General features: G+C 38.9%; 1 protein-coding gene across 2 annotated transcripts in view; it reads right to left on the bottom strand.

Moving 5' to 3' along the window:
* Positions 1-20,094, bottom strand: part of LOC117987311 (solute carrier organic anion transporter family member 5A1-like) — a 57,905-nt gene that overhangs the window by 3,268 nt on the left and 34,543 nt on the right. For both annotated transcript variants that reach the window (XM_034974310.2, XM_069503028.1), the window contains 13 exons: positions 18,433-18,600; positions 16,880-17,009; positions 15,478-15,694; positions 12,892-13,094; positions 11,516-11,657; positions 5,531-5,638; positions 3,779-4,012; positions 2,656-2,820; positions 1,880-2,081; positions 1,195-1,364; positions 682-934; positions 240-431; positions 9-160 (listed from right to left, as the gene is read on the bottom strand). In XM_034974310.2, the coding sequence (XP_034830201.1) occupies positions 9-160; positions 240-431; positions 682-934; positions 1,195-1,364; positions 1,880-2,081; positions 2,656-2,820; positions 3,779-4,012; positions 5,531-5,638; positions 11,516-11,657; positions 12,892-13,094; positions 15,478-15,694; positions 16,880-17,009; positions 18,433-18,600 (2,336 nt within the window). The remainder of the gene's footprint in view (positions 1-8; positions 161-239; positions 432-681; positions 935-1,194; positions 1,365-1,879; positions 2,082-2,655; positions 2,821-3,778; positions 4,013-5,530; positions 5,639-11,515; positions 11,658-12,891; positions 13,095-15,477; positions 15,695-16,879; positions 17,010-18,432; positions 18,601-20,094) is intronic.

Here is a 20,094-nt window from a genome sequence, read left to right as displayed (position 1 = left end):
ATACTTACGTTTGTCTAGACTGATGATAGAACCGGCGATATCCTTGTGAGGATCGAGTGGAGGCGTAGTTTCGAGGTGTTTGCGTCGTCGCACTAGCCACCAGTCCGCTACAAATATACCCAGAGCCACTATCTTTATGCCACCGCAAAGACCGACGTATCTGCAACAAGCACACCATAATGTTGAAAAACAACTCGAAAAGTTTGCAAGATCAAGCTAAAAGAAATTAACTTTGTTACCTGTATCTAAACTTCTCGATATCATACAATAAGCAACGGCCGCCTTTTTCCCCGCTGCAGGATTGCTTCCAAAGTATACACGTGGAGTCGATGAGGTTTCCGAACACGATGGGCGCTGGGATGTAGCCGAAGAGACGGAAGATCACGAACTGCATGCCAAGTGCAAACGACCGTTCTTCTTCACTTACAGATCTGGGAATGAACAAGTGAAAATGAGAGTAAGATCTCAATTATACAAGAGAAACAGTGTTAAAAATAAAATGGATATTGCTGTTTTTGTTGCTTCTCTATGGCTCTTTGTACTGCGGTTTGACGTTCCGCAATATAAAATGGATAGATTAAAAATTTTGCTCGGAAAAGTGAATAAATAAAAAAAGGTGATGGACTTATTTTAGGTTAAGCAAGAAAAAAGTATGCACAGCGACGCGCAACACTTGCATACCTGAGTACGATCATAAGCAGCGGCATCTGCGTGACGGCGACGACGAAGGTCATGAAGAACAGCAGCACGAGGAACGGGAAGATGGTGGTGCAGGGCGGGTTGCAGGGCCCGGCCGTGGCCACCGGCACCACCGTCACCTCGCTGTACTCGCGCGCCGCGCCCGCCGTCAGCGCCGCCGCCGCCGCGCCGCCCACGCTCAGCGTGCCCACGCCGCCCACCGCGCCTGCCACCTCGCGGCTGTTCTCGTGCACGCCTGCGACAAACAACGCGCTACAGTATACCGGTTTCATTGTCTGGTGTACATGTTCGGGATGTCTTCTCGTCCAAAATTTATCAGTGCTTGAAGACTAAAGTCGCTAACAATGTATGATGCCAGTAATGACATATGGATCCGAGACATGGTCGCTACCTATAGGCCTCATAAGAAATGCATGATCACCACGTGGTCAAGTTAGAAATGAGGAGAGCGGCTCCAGGTTGCTGCCGCGCGTCTATCGGATGTGCATGACTCACAGGCGCAGTTGGTGAAGTTGGAGCGCGAGGAGAAGGCGGCGCAGCCGGCGTGGCACGGCGAGAAGTAGGTGAGGCCGTTGTTGCCGCACACCGGCTCCATGTCCGTCTCCGTGCACAGGCAGTTGAAGTTGCACGCCGCCGTCAGGTTCACCTTGAACGGCTCCAGGTTGCTGCCGTGTGTAAACAAATATAGGTACATCATTTACTGGAGTACAATATATAATATAACCATTGGCGAACCAAAGTTCCAGAGGATAGGTACGCTGAAGTGGAAATAGGCAGGTCGTGTCAGTCGCAGAACCGACAGAAATCGAAATAAAAAGTTTTGTCAAATAAACTTTTATAGGAACTTTTGAATCATCAAATGCATCTATCTAATCTAGATTCGGGCTTCGCGCATCGGGAATCGGGATGCCTTTTCTATGAGAAAAATGAGCACGAAACTCGGCGGTTGTTCTTTTCAAAGATTTGATTTACAATAGCTGCTGGAGCAGACACATTAAGTAGTGTGAGACGAACTCCACCATGCTGGTCCAAAAAGGTGACTCAAGTGGGTGGATGAAGAAGGCAGAGGATCGTTTGTGGTGGTTTGCTCTTCAAAAGATCTATGTCCAGCTGTGGACACATACAGGCTGATGGATAGATAACACTAAAATCATACGTAACTAAGAACTGGCTCACGAACCTGTTGTTGGTGTAAGGTATCGTGGTGCCGGCCATTTTGATGTTGTCGCAGCCCAGGAAGAACAGAAGCGCGTAGCACGATAGACAAATGGTGTTGGATATGAGCACGAACTGCACGGCACCTTTCGGCCGCAACTCCAGACGTTTGAGGAGGCAGCCGCCCATGAAGATCCCGATACACGCACCGGGAATGGCTACTGAACCTAAACGATAATACCATTCATTTTAAGGTTATAGCACATCTCATCACAAAGAATACATACTTTACCACGTATATACAACTAATGTACTGTAATTATGTAGTAGTGTAGTAGTGAGATTACGACGTCGAAGTAGAGCCTGGGTATCTCATATGCTTATTTGGTCCTTGGTGGTTGGGAACCAAATCCTTTTGTGAAGAGCAAGTTTGCCAAAATAGCTTTTTTTTTGTTAAAGCAGAATTTGCTTGTGATGTTCATTAGAACAAATCTACTTTGCAGATATTTATACTATCGGTTTAGCATTACGGTATTTTCGTTCTCGCTGACGATCGGTTTCTACGCGACTGACATCAGCAAAGAACGAATATTAATAACTAGTTGATACCCGCGACTTCGTCCGCGTGGAATTAGTTTTTTAAAAATCCCGTCAATTCGTTGCACTGTTGCGACGTGATTGAAGGACAAACCAACAAAAAAACACTTTCGCATTTATAATAAGGGTAAGTACTGATAATTCAGGCCATAGCCCATTATCTCAACGCTTTCTGTGCACTGACACACTTGTATCGAGATATACCTGTAAAAACGCTAGCTTGGCTCTTCCCGAGGCTGAATTGCGTCTCGAGGTACTTGGGCAGGAACACAACAAAACCCGACACTATCATGAGCTCCATACACGCGCCCAGGCAGGTCACCACATACACTGGGTTCTTGAGGAGTCGCCACATTGATACGGGGATATCTGCAATTGTAAGAAAATAATATAACAACCAACATTTAGTTCTGAGTTCTGAGTCAGAACTTTTGACAGATTTATTGAATTACTGAGTTGAACTTATTAAAAAAAAACTTAAAATCATGTGAATGAAGTCTCGGGCATAATCTATTTGGTACAGAGATAGCTTACATCCTGGGTCTCTAGGATATCCGTCTGGACATAAGCTACTTTTTATCCCGGGAAAGCAGTTCCCACGAGATTTTTAAAAACCTAAATCCACTTGGACAAAGCCAAAAAAAGAGAAGAAGAGAAGAAAAGCCAAGTGCGAGTCAGGCTCGCGCAATGAGGGTTCCGTACTGCAGTCTTATTTTTTCGACATTTTGCACGATGATTCAAAAACTATGATGCATAAAAATAAATAAAAATCTGTTTTAGAATGCACAGGTGAAGACCTTTCTTATGATACCCCACTTGATATATGTAGTTATCTTACTTCGAAAATTGAAAATACTAATTATTAGTTTATGACCACAATTTAATTTTTTTTGTGTGATGTAACCACAAATTCACGGTTTTCAGATTTTTCCCCTAATACCAGCTATAAGACTCACCTACCTACCAAATTTAATGATTCTAGGTCAACGGGAAGTACCCTGTAGGTTTCTTGACAGACAGACAGACAAACAGACAGACAGACAACAAAGTGATCCTATAAGGGTTCCGTTTTTCCTTTTGAGGTACGGCACCCTAAAACCTTAATTAAAAACTTTTTTTACTTTAAAACTGGACACGGCTTGGTCGTACCGAAACTGTGTAAAAATGTGTTTCCCGTGGTAGTCCGAGTTCCAGATATTTTTCCGAGAAAAAATAAAGCCTATGTTCGTTTCCGAGATGTAAGTTTGTAACATAACAGTAGACAGTAACATTTTCGCATTTATAATCACAGTACAGAATGGGGATGTACTTATAGATTGGAATTTACCTTTTATATCTTTTCCATATCCGGTATCTTTTAAATCTGTTGGTGGTTTAGGAGGCGCCTTAGCAGTGGACGCGCCACTGGCCGCGGCCGCTTTCTCGACGAGACGTATCTTTTCTTTCTCGCGAACCAAAACTTTCGGGAATGAGAAGAACGGAATTGCTACAAGAATGAGGAGAAGGCCACATAGCAGAAAACCGCCCCACCACATTCCAACCCACCGATGATCTCCTGGATCTATAAATAATAAATACAAGTTATTAATCAAACACACGTCAGTTGAAAAATTCACAAAAATTGTTTTCTGTAAGCTATGTGTCCACTAGCAATAAAATTGCAGAAGTCGGATAATAGGGTACTTCACACCTAGCGAGAAAAAATCTAAAAATGTAAAGCAATCGAAAAATGACAACTTCTGTTTACAAAATTATATAACGAATTTTATAATAGGCTACTTGACTCATATCTAATTTCGTCCAATAAATGATTATTTATTATAGTATTTTGCTTAAGACAACGAAATATATCAATAACAATTATTAAAAACGCAGGATGGATATATAAATCCAATTTAAAAAAATACAATTTTTATTTTTATTTGAAACGCAGAAAACGCTGTCAGCCATGATGTGACGTCATTAAATATGTAAACAAAGAAATGTCATCCCTATTGACTAACGTAGTATCCATATATATAAAATTTAAAGTCCGTAAAAGTTTGTCAGGACTTTAAATTATCTACTTTTTTACATTCTCGGATGATACAATAACGATAATTACTATATTTTTCATGTAAACTAGTATAGAAGTCATGTTTATTAAACTTTGGGAGGTTGTGCTGTTGTTTACAAATGCATGACGTCAGAGCACAGATAATCTATCGGCCAAACATGGCCGACAGTGTTTTCACCTGTCTAAGAAAAATATATTTTTAAATTAAAGTTTTACGGTTTTTAGGGCGCAAAAAAATATAGTGTTAATTTTTTTGATCTAATAGGACAAATATTAACCATTTAAGACCTACTTAAAAAAAGGGTCAACTAGCCTATTCATTTTAAAGATTTCACTTTTTTATCTATTCTACTAGTATCCGAAACGCACGAAGCTGTAGCCACCATGATAAATTTCGACTGTGACGTCACATTGATTGCGGTTGTAATGTAAACACTAGCACTTGTCTATCAAATTAACAAAAATAAGTTGCGTGTTACTCAACTTAATTTAAGTTTTCTCTTTCAGGAACTGCACACTAATAGTAATGACGTCATGACGTCTCATGAACCTAAACACAATCGCGATTAGCGCTTTCGCGGGGAAGTTTGAAATACAAAATTTAAATGCATTTTGTTGCACTTATTGATCAATTAGAATTTTGTGAATTTTTTGGTAGTTTATCTTTACCTCACCTGAGGATCAAATTAATATACTTTTCAAAAAAGAGTAAAATACTCTATTCTGTTGTACACTAATCTAAACTAAAATGGAGGGTCTAATGTACTAGGTATCTCTTTCATAATACTCCCTGTGGGTTACTAGTTTAGCACTAACCTCTGTAACTCTTTGACCTAAGTTAGTGAGTTACAGAGGTTAGTGATTCTGAACAACAGAGTTAGCCACAATGTCCATATCAATTTCTGTAAGTTTTAGTTGCTAAAAGTAAGCAAATGAAAACCAGACTTGCCAGATTTATCTTCTACAAGTTTTATTACTAGTTGACACTGGGCATTAAGTTATGGCAAAAAAAACGGAACTCACCTATTGAAATTATAGTACCAGAGAAAGAGTCCATATGAAATGACAGTAGATATGCACCTAATAAGAAACCGAGGACTGGTCCAAAAGCAGCCATACTGTACATACAACCTGCAAACAATAAAAAATGGCTTCAGTATATTATTGTTGGTGCTTCTATGTAGGTTAGCAACCCAACTTGATGCTTTAGTTTAAGTTTTGAAGATGACTGTTCTGTTTCAATTAATATAACTTAGGACAGAACAAGTCTTATTTCGAGTATATACTACCTAACTAGATTATATCAGCAACTTCGTGCTAACGTGCCCGATTTAGGTTATTAAAAATCCCGTGTCAACCGTTTGATTTTCCAGGATCAAAAACGCATCGGCGGCTCCTCTGGTGCTGCAAATGTTCATGGGCGGCGGTAATCACTTAACATCAGGTGACCCGCCTGCTCGCTTGCTCGCTATATCTATTAAAAAAAAAAAAAAAAGTCTATGCCCATCTCCAGGATTGCAAACTATCTCCGTATACCAAGTTGATGACGCCGACTAAATTTTGGTTTTTTAGGGTTCCGTACCTGAAAAGGAAAAAAGGAACCCTTATAGGATCACTTCGTTGTCTGTTTGGCTGTCTCTCTGTCTTTCGTATCTGTCAAGAAAACCTATATGGTACATCCCGTTGAAAATTTGGCAGATAGGTAGGTCTTGTCATTGGCGAAGTAAATTGCGCCCGTCTGGTGCAGCCGCACGCCATAAAGCAAAATTGAATTGAATAGGTAGGTCTTATAGCACAAGTAAAAGAAGAAATCCGAATACCGTGAATTTGTGGTTACTTTATTTCAAAAAATCTTTTGGGTTTTTTTTTTTGGGACTTTACTTGTACATTCTAAAACAGATTTTTATTTATTTTTATGCATATAAGTTTATCGTACAAAATGTCGGAAAAAATACCCAAGTACGGAACCCTCAGTTCGCGAGTGAATCGCACTTGGCCGGTTTTTTCTATATCTCGTGGAATGTCTTTCCCTGGAATACAACTTGCAATCTCTGCTATCTCTTTATCCAATCAAATTTTGTCAAAATCGGTTAAATAGATGGGCTGTGAAATGCTGCTGAAATGTAAACAGACATACTTTCGCAGTTATAATATTGGTATAGTATATAGATAACGCCCTTCGCAGAGGATATTTAGCTGGAGTGAGAAGTGAGAACACGAATCGGGTTTAGTTATTTATGCCTTCTACGTGCATGTGTTGGTTTTCACATCGTTAGTTATTTTAGGTTTCGTAGATCAATTGACCCGATTCGATTGTATCATTCCAAACCAGATGTCGGCGTTTCGTTCTTTCTATTATTAAAATCTATTTCGATATGAACCATATTTTGAGTTCAATCTTGTTTATCAACATAGATCCATCAATATATTATTAATATTTCCATTAAATATATTTAAACCTTTGATATTTCCGAATTCCGATTAACCTACTTTAGCAGAAGTCGGCAAGGTACTCGACTACACCAAAGTAAATATAACTCATAAGTCGTATCTAATCCGAAAAACCGTGATGACAGCTGGTAAAAGGCTGCATGCAGTAATAGTAACTCGTCTACCGATATTGCGGCCCGAAACTAGGTCACATTGGCTCTGCGGTCCGCAAACGGTACGGATTTTGCGGTTAGTACCTACCTCCTACCATTGATTTGAAAGTCGATGTAAATTCCAACGAATGACTGCAAGTACTAGGCCAGTTTATTTATTTATTTTTACGAGCATCAAGATGACATAACATTCCTTTACCCTAAATAGCATAATGGTAACAGAAGAAACGCATAACAATTTAATGGTTTTTTTATTAAAATGTATCGAATTGTCGTCATGAGTGATTTTTTGTTCGAAAAATGTATGGCATTTTTGGCATAGGAGTGGTCTAGGGATTTTGGATAGAAGCAGGCGTTACTTTACGGAAGTCCAATTATATATGTATGTATAATTGTATATACCGGGAACTGCAAGCCTCATCACAATCGCTATAATCCACACCACTCCTGAGGATGTGCTGGTGATAGAGTGAAACGTATGTTGAGTGTGTTCTAGAAGATTTGTGTTTGGTGGTGTGTATTGCTTGCTTTTTCTGCATCTTTAGTACTTAGTGGGAGGTTGGGCAGTGCATATCGCATACTGCACCATACAGATTTGCCTGTTTTAGCGGATTATAGCTAATTAAGCTTGTGGTTTCTTGTATGTAAGGATTTTGAAAGATTTTGGAATGCTTGGCGAAGTCGCAAGCGTTTGCTTATGTGCCTATGCTAAATGATAATACATACATTTACGTAAAATACATTTTTGAAGATGCTACAAACCTCACGAGGTATTAGACAGCACCTGTGGCAGTGGATGGTATTATTCCAGGTCAAGAGAAATGTACTGAAGCCTTATTAAGCTATATTGAATTATAATAATGCTTGCACAAGGCTGTTGACCTGTCAAGGCTGGCAAGAGTTTTTGAAATGGGACTTAACAATAATTGTGGTTGCTTTATTTAGGGAGATATACCCTTAAGGTAGGTAGTAACCATTCTTTAGGTTGTTATGCGGATTAATCTAAAAAATCCGCACAGAGAACTTGAAAGACGAAAGAGAACGTACCTACCGTGTACCTACTTGATAAACTGTTAATTAATATTACTTTCTGCAATAAAAACGAAATTTATAGCCGTCCATACAAAAAGCCAACGCCTATTAAGTCTTAATGAATCCATTGTTGGGGTTCCGTGGTGAAACAAGCAACCCCTATAACATCGTCGAGTCTGTCTCTATTTGGCAGTCCGTCTACATGCCCGGCTGTCTATCCGTGTATCACAGCCTTTAAAAAAAGAAATGAATGAGCTATTTGGCATAGTTACAGAAACTTATACTATCAAGTTATAATAATCTATTAAGATAAAAATTTTGAAAAAAAAAAATCGAAAGAATTTACCATTTTCGCAATAATGAGCCCCAAAGTGGCAGTTTTACGAAATGAAAAAGAGTACCTACAATAGTATCTATTTCGAATAAATGATTTCAATTGAAACTCTCACCAATTCCTAAATGACTATATTGATTTTTTTTAAATTCTTTGATATTAGCACGCAGTAAGTAAATAAATAATAAAAATATTTTTTATTCGATTATAGATACAAGTATTTTTGAATCGTCAGCTGCATCTACCACTGGTTGGGAATACCCACTTTAATTCTCTGTGGGAATGCCTTTCCTACCGAGAAGAAGCAGCAAGAAACTCGGCGGTTGCTCTTTTCAAAGATTTGATATACAATACGCAGTATGAAGTTATAAAGAAAATATTATGACAATACCAGAGACCAACAATAACTAGCTATAGTCGACCAAGATAATGCGGTCGGTACCGTGTCAAACAGTAGGTATAGGTAATGAGAGAAAATACTGGCAGCAAAAACTGTGGCAAAGATAACTTTGTTTCTAATTTATTCTTTTTGATTTACGTTAAGACGGTTTTTATAAGCATGACTACGGGACCCTACTTTATGCGTGTTCTGACACGCACTTGACTAGTTATTCCAATTAACCTTAAAAAATAACCTTTCCCAAGGGCGCAACGAAACGGCTACTGCGAAGTTATATCTATTAAACACGGAAGTTTTATTTTGATTAGCTACCACATTGTTTGGCGTTCGGCGAGTGACAGGGGTGGGTCAAGGCCGAAATATCGCGTTAGGGGCTAAAGCCGTCGAGGTAACAGCTGAGCGAAGTGCCAACCTTATCTAACTTAAAAATTTCAAACATGCAACAAGATGATATCCAATCACTGTCAAGTACCTAGCAGTGCTGTTTAATGAAATACATAGGTTTCATACGTTAGTTTCGGTCTACCCTTCTAGTTAGGCTTGTCTGGCTTAAAGTGCAAATCCTATTACAAATAAATATTTAGATTAAAGAAATATAAAAAATATTTTCTTTTATCGCAGGTCATGGACCCATATAAAATATGGTTACATACAGTCAAAACATAGATTAAGATACAAAAAAAATACATATATGTATTATGTATAAAAATGAAATGTGTATGTACATATTATTGCATCACAAATAACCATTCAAAACTCATTTATGTTAAAATAATTGTACCTAACTTGCGACCAGTACCTATGTATGTGAATATTACCTTACATTTTTGCTAAATGCCTTCAGTACTCTATTGTTCAACTTATAAAACAAGTTTATTTTTCAATAAGTATGTATATCGGTTTCTATATTTTTGTCATCCTTTCTGACAATTTTTTAATACGTTGCGTGTCACGTCAGGTGCCGGACTCTTTGTTCTAAATTCACTCTTATCATAATACCAAGTATTTCACAGAGCGTGCATGCGAAGCAAATATTTTATGTGGCCAATGAATCCCATAAAGTACAATACCAGTCTACATACAGTCCTGTCTAGTTTCCCAAGGTTCGATGAACTATGTCGTGTCAGCGCAGTTTATGAGCAAGACGTGCGGTTATGACCAAAGGAGAACATTCGGGACTCTCAGTAAAAAGTTAATGAAAGGTGGACAGGCAGATGCGTATATTTACTAAACGACCTCACTGATATCTTATCTTTCATCCAAATCTTTAACGAATTATAATTTACTAGCTGATGCCCGCGACTTCGTACGCGTGGAAATAGGTTTTTTACAAATCCCGTGGGAACTCTTTAATTTTCCGGGATAAAAAGTAGCCTATGTCCTTCCCCGGGATATAAGCTAACTCTGTACCAAATTTCATCAAAATCGGTTGAACGGTTGGGCCGTGAAAAGCTAGCAGACAGACAGACACACTTTCGCATTTATAATATTAGTATGGATAACCTGGTGTTATTTATTAAGGCTTTGAGAGTAGTAAGCTCTGAATTTAAAGATTCATGAGGACTGGAATTTCTAGTCATAATTTCTAATTTGCATACTTTTGACTAATCAAAAGTCAGTTCATAACATTTGTAGGTAAAAACAATTCGTACAGAGCTTCTGAAGGTAGGTACAGTACTACCACTTTTATAAGTTAGACTGATGTACCTGCGCAGAAACCTTATTTTTGAATAGCGGGAAAACATCTCAGCCAATCATACGCACGTTCGTGCGCTATTGGCTGTTGCCAACGCGCCATGTTTTGTATGCACGAATTATGAGCGAGATACCATGAGTCTCTGTTGTTCTCACATTTAAAATCTTAACGTAAAGCGATAAGGTCTGTATTTAATTGGTGTACATTCGGTTTTGGTTGGCGCGGTTAGGTTGCGCTTTTCTGCGCAAACGAATTTTGCCGAAACGACTTATAAAAGTACTGTAGCTTACTTATTATTTGTAATGTTTTCTCTATAACATAGACCCAACTAAGAAAGGATTTTCAGAAAACTGTAATGAAGCCACGTTAGCAGATTTACCTATGTGTATCCACATCGATGGTACCTACCTACAAAGTCATTGTTAAAATTAAATGTCGTGAGTTTTAGCTAGTAATTTAATTGCAAGAACGACCTTATTATTAAAAGGAGTGTCTCACAGGTCCATTGACATTTGGACAGATTTATACTTGACATTTAAAGATCTACATCATAGTATGACTCAGATGCTATTGCATCACGTTACATATTTATGATAATTGGATGTTGGACAATAGTGAAAATGAAAACAATATGTTACACGTTAATTACATCCTGGTGGAATAATAAGCTTTTGAATGTAATATCTTATCTCACTGTCATATCGAATAAGGGCCGTGATTTATTTTAGCTACTTACACAGATCTTACACAGATAATTCAACCTCAAGAGTACGCATATACAAGGTTTTGCTAGAAAACAAAATCGCAAAATGTTGGAGGGGGACAGGGCAGAATGCTTTGTTGTGATTGGTGAACTCAAAAGTCACGTAATCAAGACAATGTGCGGAATGAGGGTACCGAACGGGCGTGGGTCGACTTTTCTGCTAAGCAACTAGTAGCTTACCAATATACATGCTCGACGACTCGGGTCGCACATGATCGTCAACATAAGTGGTGCCCAGGGTCAGCAGCGGGGAGCCGCCGCAACCGAGCAACAGTTGCGCGACCACAAACACCATCACGGGCACGAAAGTGCTCGGCGAACTCTGCAACAATATGGAATTCATTTATTCGCTGCCATTGTATATTCTAAGGCGTGGAGCAGGTGTTTTTCCTCACACGTTTATCGCTGCGGTTAATATAGCATTATTTGGGATTAAGAAATTAAATACAGTAATACTAATAATAATAACTAAGTAAAGTAAGCTGTATCTTTTTAGGGTCCCGTACTTCACAAGGAACCCTCATAGGATCACTTCGTTTTCTGTCTGTCAACAAACCTACAGGGTACTTCCCGTTGACCGAGAATGCAGGTAGGCAGATCTTAAGCAGACATAAGGGGGAAAAATCTGAAAACCGTGAATTTGTGGTTATATCACAAAAAAGTAAAAACATTAAAATGTGTTCATAAAAATGTCGAAAAAATACGAGTGTAGTACGGAAGGCCTCGGTGCGCGAGCCTGACTCGCACTTGGCCGGTTTTTACGGACTATTGTCAATATTTTCAATTAATGAAAACATATTATTTTGATTAACATGTTCGAGGTTAAGAAACATTTTTCGGTGAGTATTCAATATTATTGCAGAGGTCGACTGTCACGACCTTAACCTTGAAGTCAACCTTTATTATTTTGTTGATTGATGGGGCTGATGGTTTCCACAGCGAAACTATAAGTAAATACATTATTTACCTTGATACAGTTATTATGGGGCCTCAAGTTAACTGACAGCGGACCTTGAGACAGTCTCCCGTGACCACTTATGCCACGATATTATGGCACAACGAATACCAATGAGCCTATACCCATTAGTTGACAGATGGGACCGACAGCTTCTACTGAAAACTACCTTGATAAAGTTTAATTTATTTTGATAAAGTTATCAGGCCTCAAGTGCCGACGGCAGGCCTTATGGGATAGTCAAAATGTGGCGTGATGAACACCAATGAACTAGTACACATTTGTTGATAGATGGGACTGAAGACTTCTACAATAAACTATGAGTAAATACGCCAATTTACCTTAATAGTACAGTTGTCAGGCCTCAAGTTGGCCGGCGGCAGGCCTTGGGACAGTCTTCCGAGGCCGCTCATGTCTTGTTCCAGCGCGCGTGGTAATCGACAGATATCATCCGACTTGTTGTTCAGCAATATTTCGCTGTTCCGCTATGAAATGCGCCGCATGACGAACACCAATTAGCCTATATACCTATATCCATTTGTTGATATATAGATGAGACTGAAGACTTCTACAGAAAACAACGAGAAAATACGTTATTTACCTTGATACAGTTATCAGGCCTCAAGTTGGCCGGCGGCAGGCCTTGGGACAGTCTCCCGAGGCCGCTCATGTCTTGTTCCAGCGCGCGCGGCAATCGACAGATATTATCATCCGACTTGTTGTTCATCAACATTTCGCTGTTCGCTTCCGCTATGAAATGTGGCACGACGAACACTAATGAACCGATGCCCATGATAACCGCACCTGAAACGTACAATCGTATGAACTTCCTTTCGATATTTGTAGATTTTATTTAGAACTATCAGAAAGATAGGTTTCTACTTTCTATTGTTGGTTCGATTTTATTTTTAACCGACTTCAAAAAAAGGAGGAGGTTCTCAATTCGTCGGAATCTCCCCCCCCCCCCCCCCCCGATTACGCGAAAACGCCTGGACCGATTTTGAAAATTATTTTTTTGTTTGAAAGGGTATACTTCAAAGTTGGTCCCATTTCAATTTGGTGAAGATCTGATGAACATCTTCGAAGATAGATACTGGAGCTCCTCAACGGATAAGAGTAAATTTCTCGCGATCAGTGTAATAGCTTAGTAAACAGTAGATTTTTAACCAGTCATAGCATAATTCCATGGAGCCACTAAAAATTGTGAAATAAAAATTTTTTACAAAAAAAAATAAAAACCGACTTCGTTACACAAACACTAAAAATTGAAAAATAATTTAATTTATTACCGAATATATTATGTATACAAGAGTTAATATAGTTCCATAATAATATTTTTTGGGGTCGGTGCCAATGAGGTGCCATTATGGAGTCCCATAAAAATATGAAGTCTAGACGATTCGCGCAGCTAAAGCTAATTGGCACCGGCACCAAAAAGTATTATAATGGAACTATATTAACTCTTGTATACATAATATATTCGGTAATAAATTAAATTATTTTTCAATTTTTAGTGTTTTTATTTTTATAGATCAGCGATTGGCTGCTATCAGACCTGTTGGCAAGTGATAATGCAACCTAAGGTGGACCGCGCTTGCTCAGAAGATGCCTATTCACTCTTGACTTGAAGATATCGAAGGAGTCGAAGAGAAAACTGAAACCGGAAGGGCATTCCGGAATGGAATTGTATTAGGTACATTCATTATACAAATCTCCTAAATAAGCAAGTTACAATCTTGCAATTCACAAAGGCGAGAGTCTCATGCTTGTGTTTAGGTCGTATCGGTATAAGTAAGGTACAATAATGTGTGCGTTTGCGAGCGTTTGCTCGTGACTGATTGGTCCGACATGTACGCACACTTACGCACTGCCCGTGTATCCGACGTAACCACAAGTAAAGTTCACTCGTCTTCGTGAATAGCAGGAACTGTAACAGTAAAGTCCTCTCTAAACTAGTGCTGGCGCGATGTGTGGTGGCGCGTTCTTGGAATGGGATATGTCCTGCAGTGGACGAAAATAGGCTGATGATTATGAAAATTATTGATATGCTTTCCACAATACTCCATGTGGAAAAGAAGTGAAGATCCGCAAGTGAAATTATTTATTAATCTATCGATGGCAAAAATTATATTAACTTGACTTTCGGTTATAAAGCAAATCTATAGTATACAAATCCTAAAGCTTGAAATCACCTAAGGCTTTTACTATCATATCGTTCAGAACATAAATCACATAAACATTTAGTGCCAATCTAAAAGCACTTATGTACTCCCAGTGCTTCTCTTCTTTTTTTTTTTTTTTTTTTTTTTAAATAAATAAACGTTTGTTCGCTGGAATGTGGGTACATGTAGGTGTTACATCAGTTGAGTTGCCTGACACATTCTACCAGATCCTGGTGTGCAAATGGTTAAAGAATATTACAATCTTCAGATTTAATATTGATTTGGGGCCACACGAGTGAGAATAAGTAGTATTTCATGCTTTATGCATATCAGAGAATATAAGTACCCACTACCCATTTGACTTCTCGTCCAGATTATTGCCAATTAATTGCATTTTTCATATCAACATGATCTAATAAATTAATCGAGGAGCTGGCGAACAAAACGATGTAATTGCACGGAACAAAATTTTACAGGACGAGCAAAAACCTGAAATGAACCTGTTGAAACTTAACTTTTATACCGTTTTAGTCGAAATCACGAATTTTGGAGTTGGACTAAATTTGAGTACAATTTTAGGCTGTATTGCTCGGAAATGATATCAAGTTTGCATTCAGTCTTTGACTCAATGTCAGTACAGTTGCTCGGTTGCGGTACAATGGCAGCTACAATGTCACGATCGCAATCACCTCTGATTGGTTGGCGCCTGCTCACTATTATCTTACAATGCATTGATTAATTTAATGCATTAAAATCAGCCAATCACAACAATTGCGATTGTAATAATGATTGATGCAGTTTTCCCGCAATCGCCTACTGGCTAAGCCGTTTTGCTTGAAAATAAGTCCACATTTATATTCAGTGGGCATAAAATGTTCAGATTAAAGAAAACAAGTAATTTGTAAAACGGTAAAAAATACATAATATAGCCTTTGTTTTTAAAGTATATCCTGTATTTTTTATTCTTTGTCATAGTATTAACTATTAAGCAATAAAGACGTTTAAATAAAAAAAAATATTCTTACCGACAGCAATCCAAACGGGAATGTGCCTCCTGCTACCAAGATATGAGACGAAAATAACGGTAATAACGTTACCGATCTCATAACTGCTCGCTATGAGACCCGAGAGACTTGAGGGTATTTCGAATCGTTTCTCGATTGTCGTGATCACAGAGTTTATGTAGCCAGAGCTCAATGCCTGTTGCAATGTTACTAGGAACGAAAGGAAAAATACAAACACCTGTAAAAGAAAATAAGCACATTAGAAACTGGTTCAACTGCCAAGGGATGTAAATACACATGGCACCGATTCCGTTGTCTTTCTCTAAACTAAATTTAGAGTATCTGCTTCCTTTTCTTTTTAATATTGCTAAAAAGGGACAGAACATGAACTTTACATTTAAAGACTCTAAATTTTAGTGCACGCTACAAATCTGTTTTAGGCTCGCGACTGTGCGCTAAAATCACGGGTTTTACCATCTAAAAATTAAATTTAAAACTGTGCGTCTGTCCTTTTCATTAGTAAGAAGAAAAAAGACTCCGTCCGTCCGTCTGTCAGCGGGCTGTATGTCGTTAACCGTAATACGTAGAGTTAAAATTTTCACAGAATGTGTATTTCTATTTTATTTTATTTTATTTTATTTGTTTTTTGCAATCAACAGCGATATATACAATATAATTTTACATAATAACAGACTGAAAATAAGGCCAAATAGGATTACAATTTTTTACAGATTACTTAAATAGATATTAAATATAAATTTATAACAGTACGTTTGATAATTAAAACAAGCTTTACACTAATATAATAATATGAAAATATAATTAATGATTATTATTGAGTGTGGTCTGTGGATTTGACCCGTCAAATATAAAATAATATGATGTGCGTCAATATGATAGACGCGGCCGGACATTTTTGTTTTGGGGTCAAAGCGTAGCAAAGATTACAGTGAACGCGGAACGCAGAACAGCGAATTTAAAGCTAGAGAGCTCTGGCAGTGGGATCGGCGTCTAAGTGTCCGTTCACACAGACCGGCTCGGACCGGAGAGTAGATTTTGATAGCGATTAAAATAGAGTGTTGGAAAGTTGAAATAAGGTTTATTTTTACATATCACCTCTTTTGTTATTGAGAATGCCGGAGAGCAAACCTTACGCGGTTAGTGTGAAAAAATAAAAGGAGCCGACCGGCTACGTATGATTTCTGATGACACGCTCTTCCGGTCTCGCGCAGCCGAACCTAGCTCCGTTTGCGTACTCTTTCAGTACAGTGCTCTTCCAGCCGGTCTATGTGAAACAAAGCTTGGTCGCTCCGGCCAGTTCCAATCGTATGCGCGCCGGAGGTCTGTGTGAAAAGAAGAGCACCGTTCGATTCTGTCCGAGCCGGTCTGTGTGAACGGACACTTAAATACACAAAATTCTTACTTTAATACTAGAAAATCTCTGGATAAAAAGCGGTCTCCACGACAGGAGTCCGCAATCTCGTGCGTCATGAGGAATGTCTAATATTTCGGGAAATATCTGGTGCGGTTTCTCTTTCTCTCGCTCCTTCTCTCTGTAAAAACAATTATTTTTTCACCACACAAGTTGACGTTACTATTATTACCTTTACTAGCTTATGCCCGCGACTTCGTCCGCATGGACCACATACATTTCAAACCCCTATTTCACCAAATTTTTTCTTAGCCGATGTCTACGTCATATCTAAAAGCGATCTTCATGCCTTTCAGCCTGATCCGTCCAGTAGTTTGAGCCGTGCGTTGATAAGTTCCTCAATCACTTTTTTATTTTATATAAGTACTTGATGATGCCCGTGACTTCGTCTGCGTGGATTTAGGTATTTTAAAAACCCCGTGGGAACTCTTTGATTTCCGGGATATAAGCTAACTCTGTACCAAATTTCATAAAAATCGGTTAAACCGTTGGGCCGTCAAAAGCTAGTAGACAAACAGACAGACACACATTCGCGTTTATAATATTAGTATGGATATGGTTTTTATTGATATCATTACCAAATTAATATGTACCTATTCATCTCAATCTTCATAATGTTTGAAGGTAGTGACGAAATTAAGATAAAAACATTGAATACAACATTATTCTGAGAAAAAATGATTACCGGATATGGTACCTATTCGTACAGTTTGTCACTGCAACCCGGAAGGCCACGTGACCCTAGTTGCGTAGTAGACAATTTCGGTCTTATTAGACGGTGCGAATTGAAGGGATAAGTACGGGATACGAGTTAGCGGCTTGAGGGGTGTGATAGCATAGACGAACTCGTATAGGTCGTAACTCGTATTACGACCTTTTCGTCTTAGCTCCGTCGTCAGCGATAAAGGATCCAAAATTAAACAGCGAATGTAGATAAAGCTCGCGCCAAGAAAATAAACTAACTGCACGGTCTATTTTCAAGGTCACGTCTGGTGCGGCGTGGGAGGCGAAAAAGCAACACCTAGTTATAGTGCCTATTGTGAACCGTCACAACTTGCTTTGCCTATACCTATTGTTGGCCAAAATTGCGAAGAACCGCTGTTTCACAGCTTTCCTGTCTTTGGGGCTTCTTTTTAGAGCTCTTCAGGAAGCACATAGCGTGGTTTATTTATGCCGAGGGTGGAGACGTTAATAAGTAAAGTTAACTTTCAAAGAAGACGTTGCGCCTCGGCTTCACTTTACTCAGCAGGTGGGCGTTGCGCCGACTACCAAGGTGTTCGTTATTCATCATCATCATGATCAACCCATCGCCGTCGGCTTACTACCGAGAACGGGTCTCCTCTCAAAATGAGAAGGGCTAGTCAGCCAAGCTAGCACATTGGCAGACTTCACACACCTTTGAGAACATTATGGGGAATTCCTTCACCGTTAAAGCAAGTGATATTCAATTGGTTAAAATGCAGATAACTCCAAAAGTTAGAGGTGCGTGCCCGGGATAGAACCCCCGACCTTCCGAATAGGAGGTCGTCAAATTTCGTTATTACCTGTCGCATATTCCAGCAGAAGGGTTCCTGCTGTGGCACTTGGTGGACTCCCTTGGCGGGTGGGAGGGGTGCGCGGGGAGCGGCGGCGTGCTGGGGCCGGCCGCGTCGCCCTCGGCGCACCCTGACTCGGCGTATAGGCCCGTCATCGCGTACATTGATTCTTGCCTCCTAACCAACAAAGTAAGTATTCAATTATTTTAAGTCCTTAGCCTAAATAACGGTCGAATACTGCAGTACATGACTCTGAGTTCTTAAGAACCTCTTGAATATGTAGTACAGCTAAGTGACTGTTCTTTTGATATTCCTAGATATACAGCATAATCTCAACTCTAAATGTTATTAAAAAGCTTTTAATAATATTATGAGTCTTAAGTTATAAAATATGTCGCATTATTCGGCCGCAAATGTGTCCCTGGTACATAGGTATTGAATAGTTCCCATCACAATATGTACCTATGTTGTTGAAGTTTTACAAATTATTGGTAAGTAAAACTTAATAGGTACATCGTTTTCATTAGTATTAAAACTTGCAGAAGCTCTGGTAAGTTACCTGCACTGTGTAAACAATGGACACTTAGTGCCTGTTTTACAACCCGACAGGTCAAGATAGCAATCGGCGTCCGTCCCCCCGGCTCATTTGCCATCTCGACCTGTCGCGAACTATACTTTATAATCTAAACTTTATCTAACGATTAAAGACATTATGACAGTTCTTGTATTGGGAATCTGTCGAAATGTAAAATTTATTCATTACATAAAGTTTATCTAGTAGCAAGGTACCTAATGTACTTATACCTTTAAACTTCTCAGGAAAGTGTGCATAATTAAACAAAGACAAAAGAGGACAGCACATGTGTAACGTGTGTCGATAGCGGTACCTTTCCAACAGCAATCGAAGCTGCTCAGCTGTTACATCCGACATATTGTGAGCGCAAACAACAAAAGAAAAACACAATATCCAAACTAAAGCATGTTCGCATCACAACGCGGCACAATTTCGCGACCGCAATGACGTCATTATAACGCTAAAGCCTTTGCGGATTTCACTTTCTCGAGTCGTGAACTCATGACACAATGTACCTAAATGGAAGATCAAAAGCAAAACTGTATGTATTCACATTTTTCGTGTTCTGTTACTCTAAACTACACGAAAATGACTAAACCTAGAACATTGTCCGATAGCATGGAAGGTGCGATTAGGTGCGAATGTGGGCCAGGTGTCGCAAACTACGATATCAGATACGGTGCCAACGTTATCTCGTGGTTGGTACGAGATCAGAGGATGTAACCGTGTAATCGTTATTAGTCAGACGGCAGACCTAATAATTATATCAGCAACTAGCATTTGCCCGCGACTACCGCGGTACATGTGTTACTACTGGAAAGTGGCTTTCTAATGATAAAAGAATTATTAAAATCGGTTCAGTAGTTTCAGAGTTCAAATCGATTACAAACAAACAAACAAACAAATCTTCCCTCTTTTAAATATTAGTAAGTACTTACGAGTAATACCTACTTCTTATACTCGATGATAATTTAAATATAATATTTTGTGAAAAAACTAAATAACTGTAAGTAGGCGCGTAGCATAAGTTGTAGGTAAGTGGATTATAGGTTTAATAAATAAAATTAACGTACTTAGGTGCGTATTAGATAATATTT

Source organism: Maniola hyperantus, chromosome 2 (genome assembly GCF_902806685.2).
Source record: "Maniola hyperantus chromosome 2, iAphHyp1.2, whole genome shotgun sequence".
Taxonomy (NCBI): Eukaryota; Metazoa; Arthropoda; class Insecta; order Lepidoptera; family Nymphalidae; genus Maniola; species Maniola hyperantus.
Note: the sequence above shows the minus strand (reverse complement) of the source record. Positions and strands in the feature narration are given on the sequence as shown.